Below are 21,952 nucleotides of genomic sequence, written 5' to 3'. Positions count from 1 at the left end.
CGGGGGAAGCAGTAGTATACAATGCATTTGATCTGGCATGCCACCCAGACTTCTTATCAGCTATAACCCAAACAAAGCTTGACAGTGAATACTGCCAGAACAGTAAAAAAAGAAGAAAGAAAATGGCTGGATTCCAACTCAAGAAACTGAAGAAGTCAGATCCCTCATTTTGATTTTAATGCCAGTGAGGAATGATTCCACAGCATCAGAACTTAAGAACTTCTTCATCTGGCCTTCAATAAAAAGGCAAAATGTGGCAGGATATTTGATATGATATTGCAAGTTAATTTGCTTTGCCAAACTCTCATCTTGGTAAATTGTCTTCTTCTATCAGTGATTTCTTTAGTATAATCAGGAATGAGCATAATCTTGTTGCTTGCTGGCCCCCACCGAAGCTCACCCTGCTCTCTTGCTAAACACATTAAGATAATCTTTCATGGAAGCACGTAAAAATTGGACAATAATAGGTCCTACTCTGATGCCTCATGTAGAACCAGGAACACGATAAGCACGCTCAATATCAAGTGGAAAATCAAAAAGCAAAGTCAGTAACTCACACAGAAATGTATCCATGAACTCAGCGAGACGGAGATCTGTAGCCAGATCTTTAAAGCCAAGAATATGGAGGTTAGCTCTCTGAGCAGAGGCCTCCAGTTGAGAAATTCGAGCAGACAGAACATTATGAGAGGTATCCAGAGCAGTTTCGTGAGCAGTAACCCAGTATTCATGTGCATTAACTTTCGACTCCATCTTTTGAAGACAAATATTCATTGAGTCCACAGACCCTTGAAGGGTAGTAATGGAATCCTGAATTGTTTCAAGCTTCTTTGACTGCACTGATAACTGCGAGGACATATTTTTTTAATCAAAACAAGCAACTCCTCTCCCTCTCCCGCATTGTTAGAAACCTTTGCTGGGGGGGGGCAGTTGGGGGGGTAGGCGGTGTTCCCAAGCCTTTCCTCCCCCTCGATGTTGCCATCCTCCTCTCACTTCCAAAAGCACAGCAAGCAAATATAAGTGTGGAAACAGAAAACAAAAGGTTAAGCAAGTTTAATTGCAAATACCCAGATAACACGACAGCTTCAAAGAGGTAGTTTTAAAGCTGAAACTTAGGAGATGCAGCAACGAGCCGATCACGACGCCATCTCCAACCGGAAGTGGTAAGCCGTCCTTATTATTCTGCACCCCCTTCCCCCCCACCCCCCAAGTCCCAAATATGCAGCCCCACTGTACCCTTCCACAGCTATTTAATGGGATGTGCAAATGGCAACAGGATTTACTGCAATCATTTCTTCCAATTAATTCTTGTGAACCGCCCAGAGAACTTCAGCTATTGGGTGGTACAGACATGAAATAAATAAATTAGGAGCCTTTGATGAAGAACATTTGTCAAAGGCTTCCTGAAAAATCAAGATATGAAGTCTGCTGGATTGCTTCTATGGGCATGTTTAATGATAGCTTCAAAGCATACGAAAAGGTTGGTGAGGCAAGACTTTTCATACCTAATTTGGGTGTTCTGTGACTTATAAACAGATGAGCCCTATACATCATACATCCCTGTCAATCAAGGCTCTTCCACTCAGTAAAGGTAGGCTGAGCTTCTTCCTGATATGTTCCTGGAACATCATAACTTCACACAGAGTCAATATAATATCATATTGCTTTGCTGTGAATGCACTGAAATGGAAGTTTGGCTTGATAGTGATACCCATGGAACTGAGGAATAGGAAAAAAAAAGGGCCCAGGCCGAGTCTAAAGAGTCTGTACTAAATCTTAAAAAATGGTAAGATTGTGATCAGAGCCTAATAATTCCTAGTGCAAGAAAGGAATGTATTGCAAAGCTTGAATTCTCCACCATATTGTCACGCTAGCTTTTGCATTGTCACAATATGCCTTAGAACTGAAGACTCTCTGGATGGCTAGCTGGCTAGCTCACAAGGTAGGCAAAAGTCTAATAGATGAAGAGCTATGCAGATTATACAGGACCCCTGATCAAGTTTTCAGGGTAGCATAAGGTGCCAACTTTTCCCAGTGATCTATGGCAACTGCCAAGAGGTATAATACAAATTATTAGCCCTTAAGCACTAACAGGAGGAATTCTTGCTGAATATATGCTTCAGGAATGGGACCATCTCTCAGGCAGTGTGTATCTTTATGTCCCTGCTTTAAATCCCATGAAACACACATGAACTTGGTGTGCTACACTGTACTGAGAGGAGGCAAGGAGTAGAATAGATCATTTTCCTTGGGAAGGGTTTTTTTTTCTACAAAACTACCAAGCACCTTGGGAGTCTACTGAAGCAGACCACTGTACTGAACTCAGCAGGCAATGGCCAAAGCCAAGAACTATTTCGATATCAAACCTTTGAGTTATTGCATCTGTACTTCTTCCATTCACCCCTTCACCTGCCCCATCTATTCCTACAGGACCTCGTCTTTTAAATAAGTGATCACTATCTTTTTGGACAGGCTTAGATTCAAAGACATACATATGGAATTTTTTGTTCAGAGTTTCTCCAGAGTTTTCCTTGAAGCATATATCATACCAGGATGCCAGAAACACCAGCTCCTCCACCTAGTTTACACCCATTTGCCCTTGTAGCCACTTACATATATTTGGTGCCATAAACTGTAGAACTATATACAGGAACACAGCAACCACAACACCCAAGTTAAGTCACTAGAATAAAGCAAGCAAACTGGAATAAAGCAAGTAAAATGAATACTCTACATAACTATGCATATTTGGGCCCAAAAAGAATTTCTGTAAGGTGAGCGATGCTCTGGAAAATCTCACAATGGCAATCATGGGAGCAAAAAACTTGACTGGATTTAATGTGAAATGGAATGTGAGAGGCCTATGACTGGCATCATAGGCTGAGAACATAACCGGGTGCATCAACAGGAATTTTTCCTTATGGATGGGTTCTACTGAATAGTGTGTATGGTGCCCATGCAATACAAAGAATTTACGTTACACATTCAGGGTGCAGGGTCAGGGAAGTGTTTTTTTCAAATCATCTAGATTGCTACCCATCACAGTGAATGTCTTTTTGCCCCTCCTGTGGAAGACATTTTGTATTTGGATCTATCTGATTTAATGGCTGGGGATCAATATTATCTGCAGGAATCAAGCCAGACGATTTAATGGTCTGTCTCAATGGCACTGGATTCAAGCAATCTGTGAAAAAGAAAACAAAGCCACATCGCTTCGTATGACCCAACCTAGAAACAAACAAGGCTACACAAGGCATATTACTTGATATTTATTAAACAAAACACTCAGAGTACATCATCTCCAACTCCATCATCAACCAATTCAAAAAGAAGTGCACTCTCCAAGGCATTCAGGCTTATTATATATCTAAGGAGGGAAAGCCAAGATCTACTCCTCCTCCAGGCCTGGCTAGTGTGCAGATGTGTTCTTCTCATAGGAAATGCCTCTGCCACTCTGTATGAAGAGTATGCATTGTACAGTCCTGTGTTCTGGGTGATCAATGCAGCCATGTAATAAATTATCTCTTGGGAGATCTCAGGAGACAGAATTTCAGTCAGGAACCTCACTGCTGAGAGTGAGGTGAAGAAATGATGTGTCTGAAAGGAAGTCCAGGAACAGCAACAGGCCAGAGTACTTCTGACTCATCTTTGATAAGGATGCATTGAAGCAGATTTGATATTGGTTTTTATACCACTGGGCATCTTACCTGGAGATGGGAAAGGAACTGGGCTTAGCAACGTAATAAGGAGAAAGGCCTACATCTCAGGGAAGACCAACATTGCTGGGGGAAATTTCCTCTCATAATTCCCCAGGGATCAGATCAGGATCTTCCTCACACAAACTTTCTAGAGGAAGCAGAGCTACTCTCTCGCTTCTGCAATCCCCTCCCCATCTTCACTTTGCGCAAATCAATCAGACTTGTTTTGATCTATAAGAACATAAGAAAAACTATATAGTCCAGCATCCTGTTTCCCACAGTGGCCACAAGCAGGACATGAGGACCATAGCCTTCTTCTGCTGTTGTTCCCCAGCAACAGCCATTCAGTAGCCACTGGTATTGTAGCCACTGATAGTGCTATACATTTGCTCTGTAACACCATGTTCCATCTCAAAGCTCAGAGCTTCCTGGGAAATGATAGCATGAATCTGTAGGCTATCATATGCCCTACTACACATGACGTGAACAGAAGGGCAGCGACTACATATCTTGTTGAGGGTCTCCCTTATGGTTGTCTTTCTCTAAAACCTGTATTTTTATACAAAGGTATGCATTTAATTTCACTTGGACACCAGTTTCTCTTGTCCCAACAATATCCCCTGCATTTCACTTTCACTTCTGCACTCTAGAGACTCTTCAGTGTAGCTGAAGGCTTTTATTTACCTGGTTGGCTTGCTTGTGACATCTGCACTCCTCCAAGCATTTGCTGTTGCTGGCTTTGTGCTCCAGACATTTGTACCTGTTGCATGGCAGAAGTACCTGCTATGATGGTATTGGCACCTGGTTGACCAGACTGGACAGGTCCCGCCACACCTGGTGGACGCCTATTTGACAGTCCCTTCCCAAAGGCCACAGCTGCAACCAGTGCGCTGGTATCAGCAGGGTTGAATGTTTGCTTGTTCTGCCGTAAACCTGCAAGGATGGAGGAATGTTCATAGGGCACACTGCCACCAAACTGAGTGTTCAGTCTTTTTCCCAACGAAACTCTTTCATCATTGTTAATCTTGGCTCCTGTTATACTTGTATTAGCTCTCTATTTCTGGGACTACTGTTTCTGAGCTGTGTACCCTATCCAATGCCCCCACAATCATCCAATGCCATACCTCCACTCTCAGACTCTCGTTCTTCTTTGTTGATTTTCTCCAGCAAGTTTGAACACATTTTGTTTAGGCTTTGAATCTGTTTCTGAAACCATAAGATTTGCATAATAAAATATGTCAGATAATTTCTACTACCTTTTTTTCCTCATTATCTCATTCCATAGAACTACAGAAATTTCCTCCAAGGCCTATCAGATTTTCAGGAACATGGAAACAACCATTTATGAAGTCAAATTCTCACAGCATCTTGATAGCACTTACTTTATTTTGGACACGTGATAAATATGAATTTAGAAGCAATTTAGATAATCCTTTGATGGGCACCATGTTCCCGATTTCCACGTTTGTCACCAGGGCCATTGTAAACTATTATTTTGCCCTACAGCACCCAACGTAATTGAGCTCATTGCTTCCTAAACCTTTTTCCCAAGAGGCACATTTTCCCAGGAGGCACTTGTTCTCCAGAAATATGCATGAGACAGCAATAGAATAGTATTTACATCGCACACACGCATGCGCCCACACACTTTGCTTCTTCAAAGAAAGCATAATATTCAGACCCCAAAGAGAAATGTAACATTACAGTGTAGAATATTTACCTCTTTGACTCAGCTTTTGAAAATTTTCTTTGCTTTACAAATGAAACTGACAGCAACCTTTTAAAGCATGCCTTGATTAATATTTGACAGGGCTAGCTGGGGCTAGCTAAAATTGCTTTGCACACTGTGAAGTGGAGATTCCTAATGCAAAGGATTAAAGGTGAGGACAAGGAAGTGGAAAGTGATGCAAAGGAGTACCTACAAAAAGATTTAGCTACAGAAGTTAACAATCAAAATGGAGGAATTTTGAATAGCCTACACAAGAGATACCCTTACCTGTGCCACATCAGTACCAATGCGAGCTGCATCCGTGCTCAGCTGCTTTTCTTGCTCCTCCACCTCAGGATCAGGCTTGGTTCGTAGGTGATCAGGTACAACCTCATGGCTGAACACTGGCACTCGTCCTTCTGTCTGCCGCTACAACATTCAGACTATCAGGGCTCAAAGTCATACTTTGCAGCAAAGCCAAAGAATACAAAGCTGAACTTACAGGCCTGTTGCAGGGGCCTGACATTCTCATGTTTGGTATACAGTATACACACAGCCTGGGCTGCCACATTATGGGGCAGTGACAGGAAGCAGAAAAGGGAAGAGATGGATGCTAATACAGAATGGGGCATGATAGGAGATACAATTTTTATGCTCTCCCACAAGAACAAAACGTTATGAGAGGAAAAAAAATCAGTGAGAACTAAACCTATCCATTTCCTGCTACACTCGTTTTCTACTTACAGAGACTTCAGGTGGGGGAATCAATAAAACATGGATTCCTCCACCTGCCGTCTTGAGTGGTATCGTCTACTCACAATTATTAATTTATATCTCCTACTAATGGTACAGCATGTTACATAACCATTCCACCACCTTGGAGCTCTGCCACCTCATTCTGCTATTTCTATAGATGAGAGCTCTAATAACAGAGCACAGAGAGTCAGCAGGGAACACGGAAGGAGCAGGAGGAGGGAGTTCTCCTGGTTTCACAGCTGTTCCACATTTCCCCCTTTGCAAAGACTGAGCAAGCTTTGCGCTATTCATATCCAACTCCTTTCCCAATCATAGCTATGAATAAGTCTTAAAAAAATCACTTGGATTTATGGAAAATAGGTATGATTGTATTGTCTATATTTATTCTGCTGTTTTCATTTCACCATGCTCAACCTGTCACTCAGTTTCTCACTTGCCCCTTGAAGCCAAGGAATTATTTGCACAGTTGATAAAAAATGCAAGTTGGAAGCCAGATCCTTACCATAATCTCTTCATCACGGTCTGGAGATAGCACTAATGGAATTATGACCTGGTTGCGCAGCAACGGAGTCTTCTCATTCTTCAGCACTTTATTCAGGGTGTTTAGCTGCCCTGAGAGCAGAGCAAAGCTGTCAAGCACCGAGGGCCTGAGGCAGAAATTGTGAAACGGAAATGAGGCACACATAAAGAACACCCCTGCCTATAATTATTTTGGCCAAAAAAGCAAACTTCATTCTAAGGCAAATAATTACAGCAGCATGATCATAACCATCTCTAATTTTAGCAGATATCACAGCACACTGAGCTGAGAGTGGTATGCACAGACTACCCTATGCAGAATATCTCTGAGAGTGGTGGGCATGGGTGTAGAGGAGAACAGGCTATGTGGATCCTACACTCTGGTTCCAGGACATCAGTCCAGTCTCAGTAAACCCTGAGCAAATTAGCTGCTTCTCATATATACCTACATTTATGATAAACCATCAAACAGCATCTGTTACAGGGATTTTATGCACTCCTCAGCAGCATACCTCAAACAGTGCTGGTTCAATAAAAACATGCTTCATATCTGCTTAATGGTCTGATCCTATACATATGTATTCAGAAGTGGAGATGTGAAGGCCTGGAAAAAACCCGGAAAAAATACCATTTTCTCCAGGGGTTTTTCCATGGAACGCTTTTGTTTTTTTCTGAGAAATTGGAAAATTTTGGATTACAAAATATTTACTTTTAGAATTTAAGACAAAGTGTTTATATATTGTTATCCAGCTTTTACGCCCCCAAAAATGATTTCTAAAAACGATGTAATAAGAACACTTTTATAGAAGGACTAGAGATATAAAATGTCTGGAAATAATGAAGCCATGGGGGGGAAATGTTTTTTTAATCCTCTTTGTAAGATTCCCAGCATAGTTATTTCTTTAATTCCTTATTAAAATTATTGATCGAAAGTATATTTTACTGATAAACATTTATGCTTAGTTTCCCAACATGTGAGTAGAGTCACCACTGTACATTCTTGACAGTAACCATTTGGTACAATAAATGTAAAAGCATAGTTTATTCTGATAATACTCACAAATTTACTAAGTTTACTTTTTAAAAGTTTTAAAATACAATGATAATTTTATGAGCAAACCAAGTTATATTTAAAATAACTTTAGGAACAGAAAGGTTGCGCTATGTTCCTAAAGCAGCCCTCCACAACCTGGTCCCTCCAGATGTTTTGGCCTACAATGCCCAGCATTCCTGACTATTGGCCATGCTGCCTGGGGCTGATGGGAACTGAAGTCCAAAATATCTGGACAGTATCAGGTTGGGGAAGGCTGTCCTAAAGCAACAAAGTGACTTTAGATCTGTAAAGAGCGCTAAAAAAAGTATTGCTTAATTTTCAATTTTTCCCAAAATTTTCATTTTTTTCTGAAACCTCCCAGAAAAAAAAAAAAGGTTTTTTCCCATGGCTTCAAAATTTCCAGAAATCTTACATCTCTAATCAGAAGTAAGCACTAGTGAATTCAATGAGATTTGCTCCCAGGTAAATGTGCAAAGGATTATACCCCTAGTTGTCAACTTGATACAGAATCTGATGTTTGTCCGCACCATCCAAATATATATCCTAGGGTGGACTAGTAAGGATCCTGCGTAAAACTACAACATATCGGCTCAGATTTATGTTGAAATGTACCTTAAGATGCTGCAATGGTTCCCCCGCCCCCATAACCAAGACTGGCCACATAAACATTGTCCCATCCTCTTACCAGGTGAGACGGTCATATTCATTCTCCAGTTTGTAAATGAAACTGACCAAGGAATTCTTTAGGTCAGCCACTTGACTGATGAGCACCTCTAGTGATAGTTCAAGCTGCTTCTCCTCTCTCTGGAAAGGACAGAAGGTAAAGTTAAATACAGCAGCTCTCCAATGACAGGGGCAAACAGTCCCTCAGGCATATGGCCACCCACCTCCATAATGATTTTCCTTGTAGTATAATCATGCAGTCACCTCTTTACATCCAGACATATCATGACAACGAAGTTGATTTACACTATGCAGCATCACTGCAGCATTTTGAAGCAAATATCTGAGATCTTACAGGAAGCAACTTTGATCTGTTGCACTTTGATCTTTTGCTGAAATTCTCGTACATCCTTACCTCCAAGTGACCAGGCAGGGAAGCTAGCTCCCTTTTTTCCCTTTTAGGCCTGAAATGACTAACACAAGTACATATTGGCTAGTAATATTTGTGGACTTCTTTAGAAGGCTGATGGGTACAATTGCACTTAGCCCAGCCCATCACACAAAAAAATAGTGCTAAACTAGTAAAGTTATAGAAAAAGGCAACTCCCAGCTGCAATCCTATACACACTTACCTAGGAGTAAGCCCCACTGAACTCAGCAGAACTTACTTCTGAGCAGATATGTATAGGAGTGTTCTGTAAAACAATCAAGGAAATCATCTTATTATGAAGAAAAGTAGAATGGATGTGTGGGTAGTTACCTAAAAAGAACAAAGCAGGAGAGAAGAAACAGTCCCTTTAATTTTGGGTTACTTATTAGAGTTATATACTGCCTGACTGGCAAATGCCCTCAAAACCAAACCAGACAACAACCACCACCACAAAGTAACAGACATACAAGAAAAGTATCAAAATAATATAATATTAAACATTAAAAATATTTAAAACATTGCAGACCCAGGAGTAAAACTAATAATAAAACTACAGATTAAAGACTAACTGCTTAAAGAAGGAGGTCTTAACCTGGCATCTAAATGTATACAATGAAGACACAAAGCAGATCTCCCTGGGAAGGGCATTCCACAGATGGGGGCCACTACAGAGAAAGCTCCTTTGGGGGATGCTGTGAGATTTGTTTCTTGATTTACTTTATGTTGCTTTTGATTTTATGGTTTTATATTCCGTTTTGTATCTACATTGCTTTTAAATGTATTTATCATAAGCTGCCCAGAGAACTCTATGTTATGGGGCAGCATACAAATCTCATAAATAATAAACACACACAGCAGGGCAGTCATGTGCCTTCTTCAGACTCTGCTTGTATTCCATGCTACAGTTGTGTACTGTTTTTTGGAAAATGTATTGAATATTGTAAATGAACAAGACATCAAGACAAAAAAATACTGAAAGTACACCAAACTTAGAAGGTTGGTTAATATGCTCTGTACTCTCAATGCCTCATTTCAAGTGCCGAACACAATTTGGTTAGTCAGTTGAGTTATCTGAGACTTTCCAGAAAGGAGGAGATGGCTGGGGAGAAAATGTCCAAGAAGCAAACCTGCTTGATGTTTTGCTTCAGGTGATGTCAGGGAAAGGCTGGAAACCTGCAAAAGTCAGTACCAAAGTCCAAGCACACAGGATCTCACAAGGAGCAAGGCTGCCAGGGAATGCAAGCCTAGGAGCTGGAGAACAGACACTGTTCCAGCAACTCTTTGTCCAGAACTGAAGGCTTTTAAGTTTGAGCATTCACAGCCTCGCCCACGCAGCAGCCGGCCATCAAGGTCACCTGAGGGAACGTCTTACTCACAAGGAGAGTCTTACTCCCAAGTAACCCTTTACTAATGAAGAGCGATGTGGGGTGGAAAATTTTCCATTTCATATATTCACAAGTAAAAATGAACATATGCCAATTATAGGTAGTTATTAGGCAACCTTGTTATTTTCATTGTTGTAATTAATGTTTTTCAGCTGATTATCCCTAGCATGTATGCATAAGAAAACATATAAGTCATTGAAATATATATACGTCTCAGAGTGAAATGGAACTAATAAGTAGTGAAAGTGAAACTGAGGGTGTCCCAACAACCTTAGTGGAAGAGAATTCAACTCTGCTGAAATAAATGAGTGATTGTCAGCGTATCATGCAGTTTTTAAGTTGTTAAAATTAGTGTGTCAATTAGTGTGTGTTTTCTTAAATTTAAACAATGTAAGGAAAGTACAAGCTACTGATTTAAAATATTTCCAAGTATTCCAATAAAAAACCCACATAACATTTATGTTATGCAAATTAACTTAATATTCATTGGAATTTTTGAAATAAAAACCTCAGCCACAATGCTAGGTGATTATTAATAATGAATCTATATCTGTTTAATATAATAAACCTATGCTTGTTGTTGTTGTTCAGTCATTCAGTCATGTCCAACTCTTCGTGACCCCATGGACCATAGCATGCCAGGCCTTCCTGTCCTGCGCTCTCTCCCGGAGTGTGCTCAAGTCCATATTCATTGCATCGGTGATGCTGTCTAGCCATCTCATCCTCTGCTGTCCCCTTCTCCTTTTGCCTTCAATCTTTCCCAGTGGTTGGCAAAGTGATGCCCATAGGCACCCACTAAGACTCCCTTGCACTTCTCTCCCACACACCTTCCTCAGCCCCAAACCACAACTCCCCCCACTGCATGCCTCACCTAGGCACCCCTGAAGCCTGAAGGAAGAAGCAGGAAGTCAGAAAAGCAGCCCCCACTCTGCAGACTTCCTGCTTCCTCTTTAGTGGGGGTCATGGTTTGGGCCTAGGGAAGGTGCATTGGTGGGAGGAAGAAAAGTGGGAGTCCAGGCAAGCAGGGCAAGAAAAGTGAGAATCCAGGCAATGGGTGGGGTGAAGAAAAGTGGCAATCACAAAATGCCCACAGGCCAAAATGACAAATGCACCCATGGGTCTGAGAAAAATTTACAAATGTGCCCACAGGCCCAAAAAGGTTGCCCACCCCTGACCTATGCAAACAGCAGTACCTCATATTTCTTCAGGAAATCCCCCACATCAAGTATGTATGCCTGCTTTTTACTATGGTTGCATAATCAATTAAAGGTGAACTGAACACCAGATTTAAAAAAAACTTAATTATTTTGAATAGATGTACTTCTGTCTGTAATTTCGGCTTAAATTGAAGAACGCCGGGAAAACCACTAAACCGTTCAGGTATGACCTAAATCATATCCCTGATGAATATACAGTGGAGGTGAGGAATAGATTTCAGGGATTAGACCTGATAGACAGAGTGCCTGAGGAACTATGGACGGAGGTCCGTAACATTGTTCAGGAGGCAGCAACGAAATCCATCCCAAAGAAAAAGAAATGCAAGAAAGCAAAGTGGCTGTCTGATGAGGCTTTACAAGTAGCTCACGAAAGAAGGGAAGCGAAAAGCAAGGGAGAAAGGGGAAGATATACCCAACTGAATGCAGAGTTCCAGAGAATAGCAACGAGAGACAAGAAGGCCTTCTTAAATGAACAATGCAAAGAAATCGAGGAAAACAACAGAATGGGAAAGACTAGAGATCTCTTCAAGAAAATTGGAGATCTCAAGGGAACGTTTTGTGCAAAGACGGGCATGATAAAGGACAAAGAAGGCAGGGACCTAACAGAAGCAGATGAGATTAAGAAGAGGTGGCAAGAATACACAGAAGAACTATACAGGAAAGATCTGAATGTCCCTGATAGCCATGATAGTGCGCTCACTGAACTTGAGCCGGACATCCTAGAGAGTGAAGTCAAGTGGGCCTTAGGAAGCATTAGTAACAACAAAGCTAGCGGAGATGACAGTATTCCAGCCGAGCTATTTAAAATCCTAAAAGATGATGCTGTTAAAGTGCTGCATTCAATATGCCAACAAATCTGGAACACTCAACAGTGGCCACAAGACTGGAAAAGGTCAGTTTACATTCCAATTCCAAAGAAGGGCAACGCCAAAGAGTGTTCAAACTACCGCACAATTGCGCTCATTTCACATGCCAGCAAGGTGATGCTCAAAATCCTACAAGCTAGGCTTCAGCAGTATGCGAACCGAGAACTACCGGAAGTACAAGCTGGGTTTCGAAGAGGCAGAGGAACTAGAGATCAAATTGCCAACATTCGCTGCATCATGGAGAAAGCAAGAGAATTCCAGAAAAACGTCTATTTCTGCTTCATTGACTACGCTAAAGCCTTTGATTGTGTGGATCACAACAAACTGTGGCAAATTCTGAAAGTGATGGGAGTACCAGACCACCTTACCTGTCTCCTGAGAAACCTGTACGAGGGTCAAGAAGCAACAGTCAGAACCAGACATGGAACAACCGATTGGTTCAAAATTGGGAAAGGAGTACGACAAGGCTGCATATTGTCACCCTGCTTATTTAACTTATATGCAGAGTACATCATGAGAAATGCCGGGTTGGATGAATCAGAGGTCGGAATTAAGATTGCTGGGAGAATTATCAACAACCTCCGATATGCAGATGATACCACCCTAATGGCAGAAAGCGAAGAGGATCTAAAGAGCCTCTTGTTGAGGGTGAAAGTGGAGAGTGCAAAAGCTGGTTTGAAACTCAACATTAAAAAAACGAAGATCATGGCATCTGGCCCCATCACTTCCTGGCATATAGAAGGGGAAGAAATGGAAGCAGTGACAGATTTTACTTTCTTGGGCTCCAACATCACCGCAGACAGTGACTGTAGCCATGAAATTAAAAGATGCTTGCTCCTTGGGAGGAAAGCTATGGCCAACCTAGACAGCATAGTAAGAAGCAGAGACATCACCTTGCTGACAAAGGTCCGTCTAATCAAAGCTATGGTTTTCCCAGTAGTAATGTATGGCTGTGAGAGCTGGACTATAAGGAAGGCTGAGCGCCGAAGAATTGATGCTTTCGAACTGTGGTGCTGGAGAAGACTCTTACGAGTGCCCTGGACTGCAAGGAGGTCAAATCAGTCCATCCTAAAGGAAATCAACCCTGAGTGCTCATTGGAAGGACAGATACTGAAGCTGAAGCTCCAATATTTTGGCCACCTAATGCGAAGAGAAAACTCCCTGGAAAAGACCCTGATGCTGGGAAAGACTGAAGGCAAAAGGAGAAGGGGACGGCAGAGGATGAGATGGCTAGATAGCATCACGGATGCAATGAATATGAGCTTGAGCACGCTCCGGGAGAGAGCGCAGGACAGGAAGGCCTGGCGTGCTATGGTCCATGGGGTCACAAAGAGTTGGACACGACTGAACAACAACACTTCTGTCTGTCCCACCAACATCTGAAGCGCATTTGGCAGGAATGTAGAGAGAGGTTTTAATTGGTTGTTTTTATTGTCAATATTGATGTTTGAATTTTGAATTTTATTGCATTTTATTGTACTTGTATTATTTTTGTTAGCAGCCTTGATAGCACCGTTTGATAAAAAGCAGGATAAAATTTGACAGATAAATTACAAAATCTGTTAATAGGCACCATCCTAGAAGAAGCATTACAGGCCAGGATATTACAGACATTTTCTTCTTCAGAACTATTCATATGCAAATATATGCAGATGTAATTGATTACTGAGTTAAAACCAATATGAATAATTGACTAAGATTCCTTTAATCAGGTGACACCGCTGATTTATGAAGAAATTTCTGCCCCAATGGGAAGGCAGACACACTATAGGCCTGAACTGCACTTCATTTAAAAAGTTGAATGAATCAGTAAGGTTCCCCAATACCATTCAGAAGCTACTCCAAAGTTACCCAGAAGAGCACTTCTGAAAAAACAGCCAAGAAGGAATCCACCTCCAAATACCACTCCACTTGACTAGCACCCCAATCCTAAACACATTTTAGGCTGCAATCCATCTATATGGGAATAAGCCCCATCGAACTTCTAGCTTTTTGCACAGGAGAGAATTTCAGCTTCCCCAACCCCTAAACAAGCTGTACCTGATTTTCCTCTTCTACATTTTTAACTAATTTAGGGGGCAATCCTATGCATGTTTAGACAGAAAAAAGTCGTACATGCTGTCTGGGGAATGCTGGGAGTTATAGGATTTTTTTCTGTTTAAATGTGTATAGGACTGCACCTTTATTTGAAATATATATACTCTACTTTTCAAGGCAAACAACTCTAACTTATAAAATACATCTTATTCATAACTTTATTATACATATCTTATAAAGATACAAGAAGGCTACCCTCCTTTGTATTCGGTTACTTCAGAATACACTATATTATATATTGGACTGATCACAGGGCCATCCATACAAACAACTTAGAAGCAGCCGCTGTTCTATACGGCCAGGATAACAACTAAACTAGCCCTTTACAAGGAAGGCCTACTCTGGCCCGCCCTACTGGGACCAGAGTGCTGTAGAGCTGTTGACGGAGGAGTTCGGTGTTTATAGAATCTCGGAGTTGGAAGGGATCTCAAAGGTCATCTAGTTCAACCCACTGCTGATTCAAGAAATCCGCTGCTACAGCGCCCCGATAAGAGCTCATCCAGTCTTCGCGTCAAAACCTCTAGCAGCACAGTCCTATATATGCTTGCTCTGGAGTAAGTCCCACTGAGTTCAATGAAACTTTCAGATAAATGTGAGAGTAAGTTTCTCACAAATGGATTGATTGTAGCTGAAACCCTTCCGAGGCGGTCTGTTCCACCATCGATAGGAAGCTCTACCTAATGTTTTGCCTCTCAACAAGGAGGCAACTGCAAAAGCAACCTCAACTCAACATACCATACCAGCCCCACCTCAGATTTGGGGATCCCAAACAACCCACACCCAACCCAAAAGCGCCGCTCGCTCGTTTCACCTGCATGGTAAGGGGGACCGGAGGCAGCCCTAAAACCCACCCCCGGATGGCGGCTTTTCACACGTACGGCTTCCTCTTCCGGGTCAGAGCGTCATGAGGTGGAGCGTCCCGGAGTGGGAAGGTGCCAGCTATGGCAGCCTCCGAGAGACCCGATTCAGAGGTACCGCACGCACGCGCACACCCCTCCGCCCCGCGAGCCGCCTGTGGGGTGATTGCTTGAGGGGTGGTCGGGGCAAAGCCTCGCCGGGCGCGGCGGCGGTTCGGTGTCCTGTGCAGCTTGGCTGGGCGTTCTCAAGCTTTGTGGGCAGGGGTGTGAGCCATGAAAGGGATGGGAAGCTGGGGCAGCGGGGATTGGGGGTTGGCAGCGGGGGCGCAAATGCAAGTGCCTCCTTAGGGGCACTCTCTTAGCGTGCCTTGGGTCTCCTGTTTATAGAGTGAAGGCGTGGTCGGGCGTGCATTTCCAAGGGGAACTCTTACAGGAATGTAAGACCCTGGTTCTAGCCCTAGATCAGCCTGCTACAACCTGGTGCCCTCCAGATGTGTTGAAGTCCAGTGCTCATAACCCCCTGGCTAGCATGGAGTTGTAGTCCAAAACATCTGGAGGACATCAGATTGGGAAAGGCTGTACATTACGAATGGAGAGGGACTGAGTCATTTAAAAATATTTAATCCAATCCCCTGCCTCAAATCAAGTCCACCCATGTTCTGCCCAGCAGCTTGTACAACCTAGCCATTGGTGCGCTTCACTACAGACTGATGTCTGCAGAAGACCTGTACAAAACTATTTTAGCAGATAAAAACTTTGTATGATATTTGGGCAGAGGTAGCAAAGGAGATCGTTACCTTGTCGTGGTGCTGGAGCTTGAGCACCTCAATGACATCATGAGCTAAACCGTGAAGGGACACTCAAGACGGGAAGGTCATGGCAGAGAGGTCAGACTAAATACGATCCCTGGGGAAGGAAACGGCAACCCACCCCAGTAGTCTTGCCATGAAAACTAAATGGATCAGTACAACCAGAGATATGTCGGTATACCATCGGAAGATGGGACTCCCAGGTCGGAAGATGGTCAAAATGCTACTGGGGAGGAACAGAGGATAAGTTCAACTAGCCTCAGATGTGATGACACAGCTAGCTCAAAGCCGAAAGGACGGCTAGCAGCCGATGGTGCTGGTGGTGAACGACGAATCCGATGTTCTACAGCTCAGCACATCATAGGAACCTGGAATGTGAGATCTATGAGCCAGGGCAAATTGGATGTGGTTATTGGGGAGATGTCAAGATTAAATATAGACATTTTGGGTGTCAGTGAACTGAAATGGACTGGAATGGGCCACTTCACATCAAATGACCACCAGATGTACTACTGTGGACAAGAGGATCACAGAAGAAATGGAGTAGCCTTCATAATTAATAATAAAGTGGCTAAAGCAGTGCTTGGATACAATCCAAAAAATAACAGAATGATCTCAATTCGAATTCAGGGTAAGCCATTTAACATCACAGTGATCCAAATATATGCCCCAACCACAGATGCTGAAGAAGCAGAAGTAGATCAGTTCTATGAGGATCTGCAGCACCTACTGGATAGTACGCCAAACAAAGATGTTATTTTCATTACAGGAGACCAGAATGCTAAGGTGGGTAGTCAAATGACACCTGGAATTACAGGCAAGCATGGTCTGGGAGAACAAAATGAAGCAGGACATAGGCTGATAGAATTTTGTCGAGACAACTCACTCTGCATAACAAACACTCTCTTCCAACAACCTAAGAGACGACTTTATACATGGACTTCACCAGACAGTCGACACCGAAATCAGATTGACTACATCCTTTGTAGCCAAAGGTGATGGACTATGCAGTCGGTAAAAACAAGACCTGGAGCTGATTGTAATTCAGATCACGAACTTCTTATTGCACAATTTAAAATCAGACTAAAGAGAATAGGGAAGACCCACAGATCAGTTAGATATGAGCTCACTAATATTCCTCATGAATATGCAGTGGAGGTGAAGAATAGATTTAAGGGACTAGATTTAGTAGATAGGGTTCCGGAAGAACTATGGACAGAAGTTCGCAACATTGTTCAGGAGGCGGCAACAAAAAACGTCCCAAAGAAAAAGAAAACCAAGAAGGCAAGATGGCTGTCTGCTGAGACACTGGAAGCAGCCCAAGAAAGAAGGAAAGCAAAAGGCAACAGTGATAGGGGGAGATATGCCCAATTAAATGCAAAATTCCAGAGGTTAGCCAGAAGAGAGAAGGAATTATTTTTAAACAAGCAATGCAAGGAAGCGGAAGAAGATAATAGAATAGGAAGGACAAGAGACCTCTTCCAGAAAATTAGAAACATTGGAGGTAAATTCCAGGCAAAAATGGGTATGATCAAAAACAAAGATGGCAAGGACCTCACAGAAGCAGAAGAGATCAAGAAAAGGTGGCAAGAATATACGGAAGATCTGTATAGGAAGGGTAATAATATCGGGGATAGATTTGACGGTGTGGTCAGTGAGCTAGAGCCAGACATCCTGAAGAGTGAGGTTGAATGGGCCTTAAGAAGTATTGCAAATAACAAGGCAGCAGGAGATGACGGTATCCCAGCTGAACTGTTTAAAATCTTGCCAGATGATGCTGTCAAGGTGATGCATGCCATATGCCAGCAAATTTGGAAAACACAAGAATGGCCAACAGATTGGAAAAGATCAACTTATATCCCCATACCAAAAAAGGGAAGCAGCAAAGAATGTTCAAACTATCGAACAGTGGCACTTATTTCACATGCCAGTAAGATAATGCTCAAGATCTTGCAAGGTAGACTCCAGCAATTCACGGAACGAGAATTGCCAGATGTACTAGCTGGGTTTAGAAAAGGCAGAGGAACTAGAGACCAAACTGCCAATATCCGCTGGATAATGGAGAAAGCCAGGGAGTTTCAGAAAAACATCTATTTCTGTTTAATTGACTATTCTAAAGCCTTTGACTGTGTGGATCATAACAAATTGTGGCAAGTTCTTGGTGGTATGGGGATACCAAGTCATCTTGTCTGCCTCCTGAGGAATCTGTATAACGACCAAGTAGCAACAGTAAGAACAGACCACGAAACAACGGACTGGTTTAAGATTGGGAAAGGAGTACGGCAGGGTTGTATACTCTCACCCTACCTATTCAACCTGTATGCAGAACACATCATGCGACATGCTGGGCTTGATGAAGCCGAGGCTGGAGTTAAAATCGCTGGAAGAAACATTAACAATCTCTGATATGCAGATGATACCACTTTGATGGCTGAAAGTGAGGAGGAGCTGAGGAACCTCATGACGAAGGTGAAAGAAGAAAGTGCAAAAGCTGGGTTGCAGTTAAACCTCAAAAAAACCAAGATTATGGCAACCAGCTTGATTGATAACTGGCAAATAGAGGGAGAAAATATGGAGGCAGTGACAGACTTTGTCTTTCTAGGTGCAAAGATTACTGCAGATGCTGACTGCAGCCAGGAAATCAGAAGACGTTTACTTCTTGGGAGGACAGCAATGACAAATCTTGATAAAATAGTGAAGAGCAGAGACATCACACTGACAACAAAAGTCCACATAGTTAAAGCAATGGTATTCCCCATAGTAACCGATGGCTGCGAGAGCTGGACCATAAGGAAGGCTGAGCAAAGGAAGATCGATGCTTTTGAACTGTGGTGCTGGAGGAAAATTCTGAGAGTGCCTTGGACTGCCAGAAGATCAAACCAGTCCATACTCCAGGAAATAAAGCCAGACTGCTCACTTGAGGGAAGGATCTTAAAGGCAAAACTGAAGTACTTTGGCCACATCATGAGAAGACAGGGTACCCTGGAGAAGATGCTGATACTAGGGAAAGTGGAAGGCAAAAGGAAGAGGGGCCGACCAAGGGCAAGATGGATGGATGATATTCTGGAGGTGACGGACTCGACCTTGGGGAAGCTAGGGGTGGCGACAGCCGACAGGAAACTCTAGCGTGGGCTGGTCCATGAAGTCACGAAGAGTCGGAAGCGACTGAACGAATAAACAACAAAGTGCTTAGCTCATCCTTCACCAACCTGGTGTTCTCCATATGTTTTGGACTTCAATGCCCATCAGCCCCAGCCAGCATGACCATGGTCAGGAATGTTGGGAGTTGCAGTCCAAAACATCTGGAGGGTATCACGCTGGGGAAGGCTGGTTTAGATGTGGCCAGTTTTTCTTCCTACAAATGTCCTAGTTGTTGCGGGAATGGTGAGCTCCTATCTATAAGTAAGCAGGAGATATGGTTGCACTGATGGATATTGGTGTTATGGTTTATCGCTACATCACCTGCCCACACATGGTCCTGATCCACCCCTTGGTAGTACATGTGTGGCAGAATGCTCAGTTCAAGATAGCTTGCTCCATCTCTCATTCACAGAACAGTGCCATTCACATTTATTCAGAAGTGCCGCTGAGTTAAGCAGGGTTTACTCTCAAGTATGTATGCTTAGAATGGCAGCCTTAATCTGCTGTTAAGAGAAGCATAAGAACAGCCTAACTAAGACTGACTTTCCATTCAGCCCAGTATCCTGTCTCCCAGTGACCAGGCGCACCACAGGAAAACTGATAACACAATCAGAAATATAGGGTGCTATAATACCTTCATTGGACTGCCTTCTGTTTGTAAGAATATAGAAGCTTTCCCGTTTCAGAGAACACGTAAGCTGCAATCATATGCACACTTATTTAAGAGTAAATCTAATTGAACTCATTGGGACTTCTTTTTTATTATTAAAGAAATTATTCATTGCAGCATTTTTGACACAACATATTTTCAGTACTTGAGAATAATTTCAGTGATTTAACAGGCTTTTGCCCAGCTGTTTAGAAAGAGAAAAAGCAACTGAGAACAACTACAACATCTTTAAAATATGATCATGAATGTGCAAGTTTCCTATTCCAGTACACTACTACTTTGATGAAATTTCCATGAAATAAAGTCAAATCACATTCTCTGTCTCATTCTCTAGCCATTTCAGCAAGCTGCCAGTGGGATTTCTGTCTAAACCTGTGTAGAATCACACTGTAAGGGCACAATCCTATGCATGTTTAGGCAGAAAAAGACGTTCAACTCCCAGCATTCCCTAGTCAGCCATGCTTGCTGGGGAATGCTGGGAGTTGTAGGATATTTTTCTATCTAAACATACATAGTGTTGAACTCTAAATCACAAAACAATCAAAGATGCCATTTTACCTATTCTGTATTTCTTGCTGTTTTGGTCCATATAGCATCATAAAGCAATTGTGAAGTGATGTAATCTTTACCATTGTGTTGTAGGAGTATAACGTTAAAGAACAATTTGAGTAACCCAATGAGTGCTGACAGCATTTTCTTAACATGCCACAGAAGGACATTGGTGTCCTTGTCTTTTTGCCAGTCTTGCAAGATGGCTGTTCTCTTTCGTTGTTACTTGCAGGTAGAGGAGGCGAGGCAGGTCTTCCTCTTAATGAAGAAGGACTACCGGATTTCACGCAATGTGCGCCTGGCCTGGTTTCTTGGCCGTTTGCACCAGGTTATCTGTGCAGTGCCTGAACCAGAACTGGTGAGTGAGCTGTATGCAAGGCTTTTGAAATTAGGCTGTATGAAATTAGGACAAGAGCTGCATGCAGCCCTAGGACCGCCTGTTGCCCACCCTTGATTTAGGGTTTTGTTTGTTTTTTAAGGTTACATCAGACAATGAGCTGGATGTTCTCAGCATACTGCCAAACAGCTGGCAACCTGATGAGCCTGTGCAGCCCAGGCCATACCTCCTAGTGCCTTCCACACAAGTCACTTTCCTTGCACGCCAGTACCGTTTTGTGATTGAACTGGATCTAAGCCCTTCTACGGGTATTGTGGTAAGTGTGTTTCCCTCCCTCCCCCACAAACCCTCAACCTCTGCTGTCTGAGTGTTTGTCGCTCCTTTCTTCTTACTTGTTTTTGAGTACTTCCTAATCAAGGCCTGTCAAAGACAGCTTCTTTCTCTCTTGGAGAAAAACCTGCCAGGATCTATTCCTTATCTTGATGGCATCCATACAGGGGTTTTGCCTGCTGGGTACCTTGACTGGTTGATTTCCAGTAGTAAGAATACTGCAAATGTTCACATTGTAAGTGTCTCCCAAATACCATCTATATAACATGCGTCCACATAGCTGGAGACTCCCACCTCTGAGGCAGGTTGGGCCGATGTTTGATACTCTCTCAATTTTCTCTTCTTCAGGATGACTCTACAGGGGAGATAATTTTTGATGAAGTGTTCTATGCCCTCTCCCGGTGTTTAGTGGGGTTGTTAAAACCCTTTCGAATCCCAGGCTCAGACATTACCTACCAACCTGAGATCTTCATCACTATCCAAGCATATTCTTCCATCATTGGCCTGCAGACACACCAGGTAGTTCTTATGCTTTCTGTTTCTCCAGCCTGCTGGAGGCTGCTATCCTATCTGCTATCAAATGCCTCAAACAGGGAGTCAGAAAAAGGCTGTAAGTTTCCTGCTGCTAGCAAATACAGCATAGAGGTGTCTGTGGGCTGGAGTCTGCAACACTTTAAAGAGCTTTCTCAGCAGAGCATGTCATATGTATACAACTTCCAGTTCACCTTTCTATATGCTATAGCCTGGTGGCACACAACGTTTTCATCCCAGAAAGCTATATTGGGTGTATGCTAAGGTGACAGAGGCTGCACATGTGTGCACATGTACACGCATATTCATGCACATTCACATACAACACCCCCCCCCCT

General features: G+C 42.7%; 2 protein-coding genes across 13 annotated transcripts in view; one reads left to right on the top strand and one right to left on the bottom strand.

The window, feature by feature from the left end:
* Window positions 1-738: 738 nt before the first annotated feature.
* On the bottom strand, window positions 739-15,266 carry MED8 (mediator complex subunit 8). Its single transcript, XM_084852798.1, has 7 exons — window positions 15,202-15,266; window positions 8,418-8,536; window positions 6,662-6,806; window positions 5,692-5,832; window positions 4,820-4,901; window positions 4,380-4,628; window positions 739-3,704 (listed from the first exon to the last, which is right to left on the bottom strand). Exons 1-7 carry the CDS (start codon window positions 15,205-15,207, stop codon window positions 3,640-3,642), a joined length of 807 nt encoding a protein of 268 aa, XP_084708924.1. The 5' UTR covers window positions 15,208-15,266; the 3' UTR covers window positions 739-3,639.
* A 20-nt stretch (window positions 15,267-15,286) lies between these two features.
* SZT2 (SZT2 subunit of KICSTOR complex) overlaps window positions 15,287-21,952 on the top strand; it is a 103,625-nt gene continuing 96,959 nt past the window's right edge. For all 12 annotated transcript variants that reach the window (XM_084852785.1, XM_084852792.1, XM_084852787.1 and 9 more), the window contains exons 1-4: window positions 15,287-15,361; window positions 20,649-20,774; window positions 20,896-21,069; window positions 21,432-21,602. In XM_084852785.1, the coding sequence (XP_084708911.1) occupies window positions 15,332-15,361; window positions 20,649-20,774; window positions 20,896-21,069; window positions 21,432-21,602 (501 nt within the window). In that variant the 5' untranslated portion in view covers window positions 15,287-15,331. The remainder of the gene's footprint in view (window positions 15,362-20,648; window positions 20,775-20,895; window positions 21,070-21,431; window positions 21,603-21,952) is intronic.

Source organism: Heloderma suspectum, chromosome 4, assembly GCF_057233095.1.
Source record: "Heloderma suspectum isolate Gila_16-S chromosome 4, 16-S_ref, whole genome shotgun sequence".
NCBI lineage: Eukaryota > Metazoa > Chordata > Lepidosauria > Squamata > Helodermatidae > Heloderma > Heloderma suspectum.
Note: the sequence above shows the minus strand (reverse complement) of the source record. Positions and strands in the feature narration are given on the sequence as shown.

Bases quoted from the DNA above. Each gene is read 5' to 3' on its own strand.
- MED8 (XM_084852798.1), bottom strand. The intron at 6,807-8,417 runs GTAAGAGGATGG...TTTCTGCCTCAG, and splicing joins GAATATGACCGTCTCACCTG to GCCCTCGGTGCTTGACAGCT. The intron at 5,833-6,661 runs GTAAGGATCTGG...TGAATGTTGTAG, and splicing joins ACCGTGATGAAGAGATTATG to CGGCAGACAGAAGGACGAGT.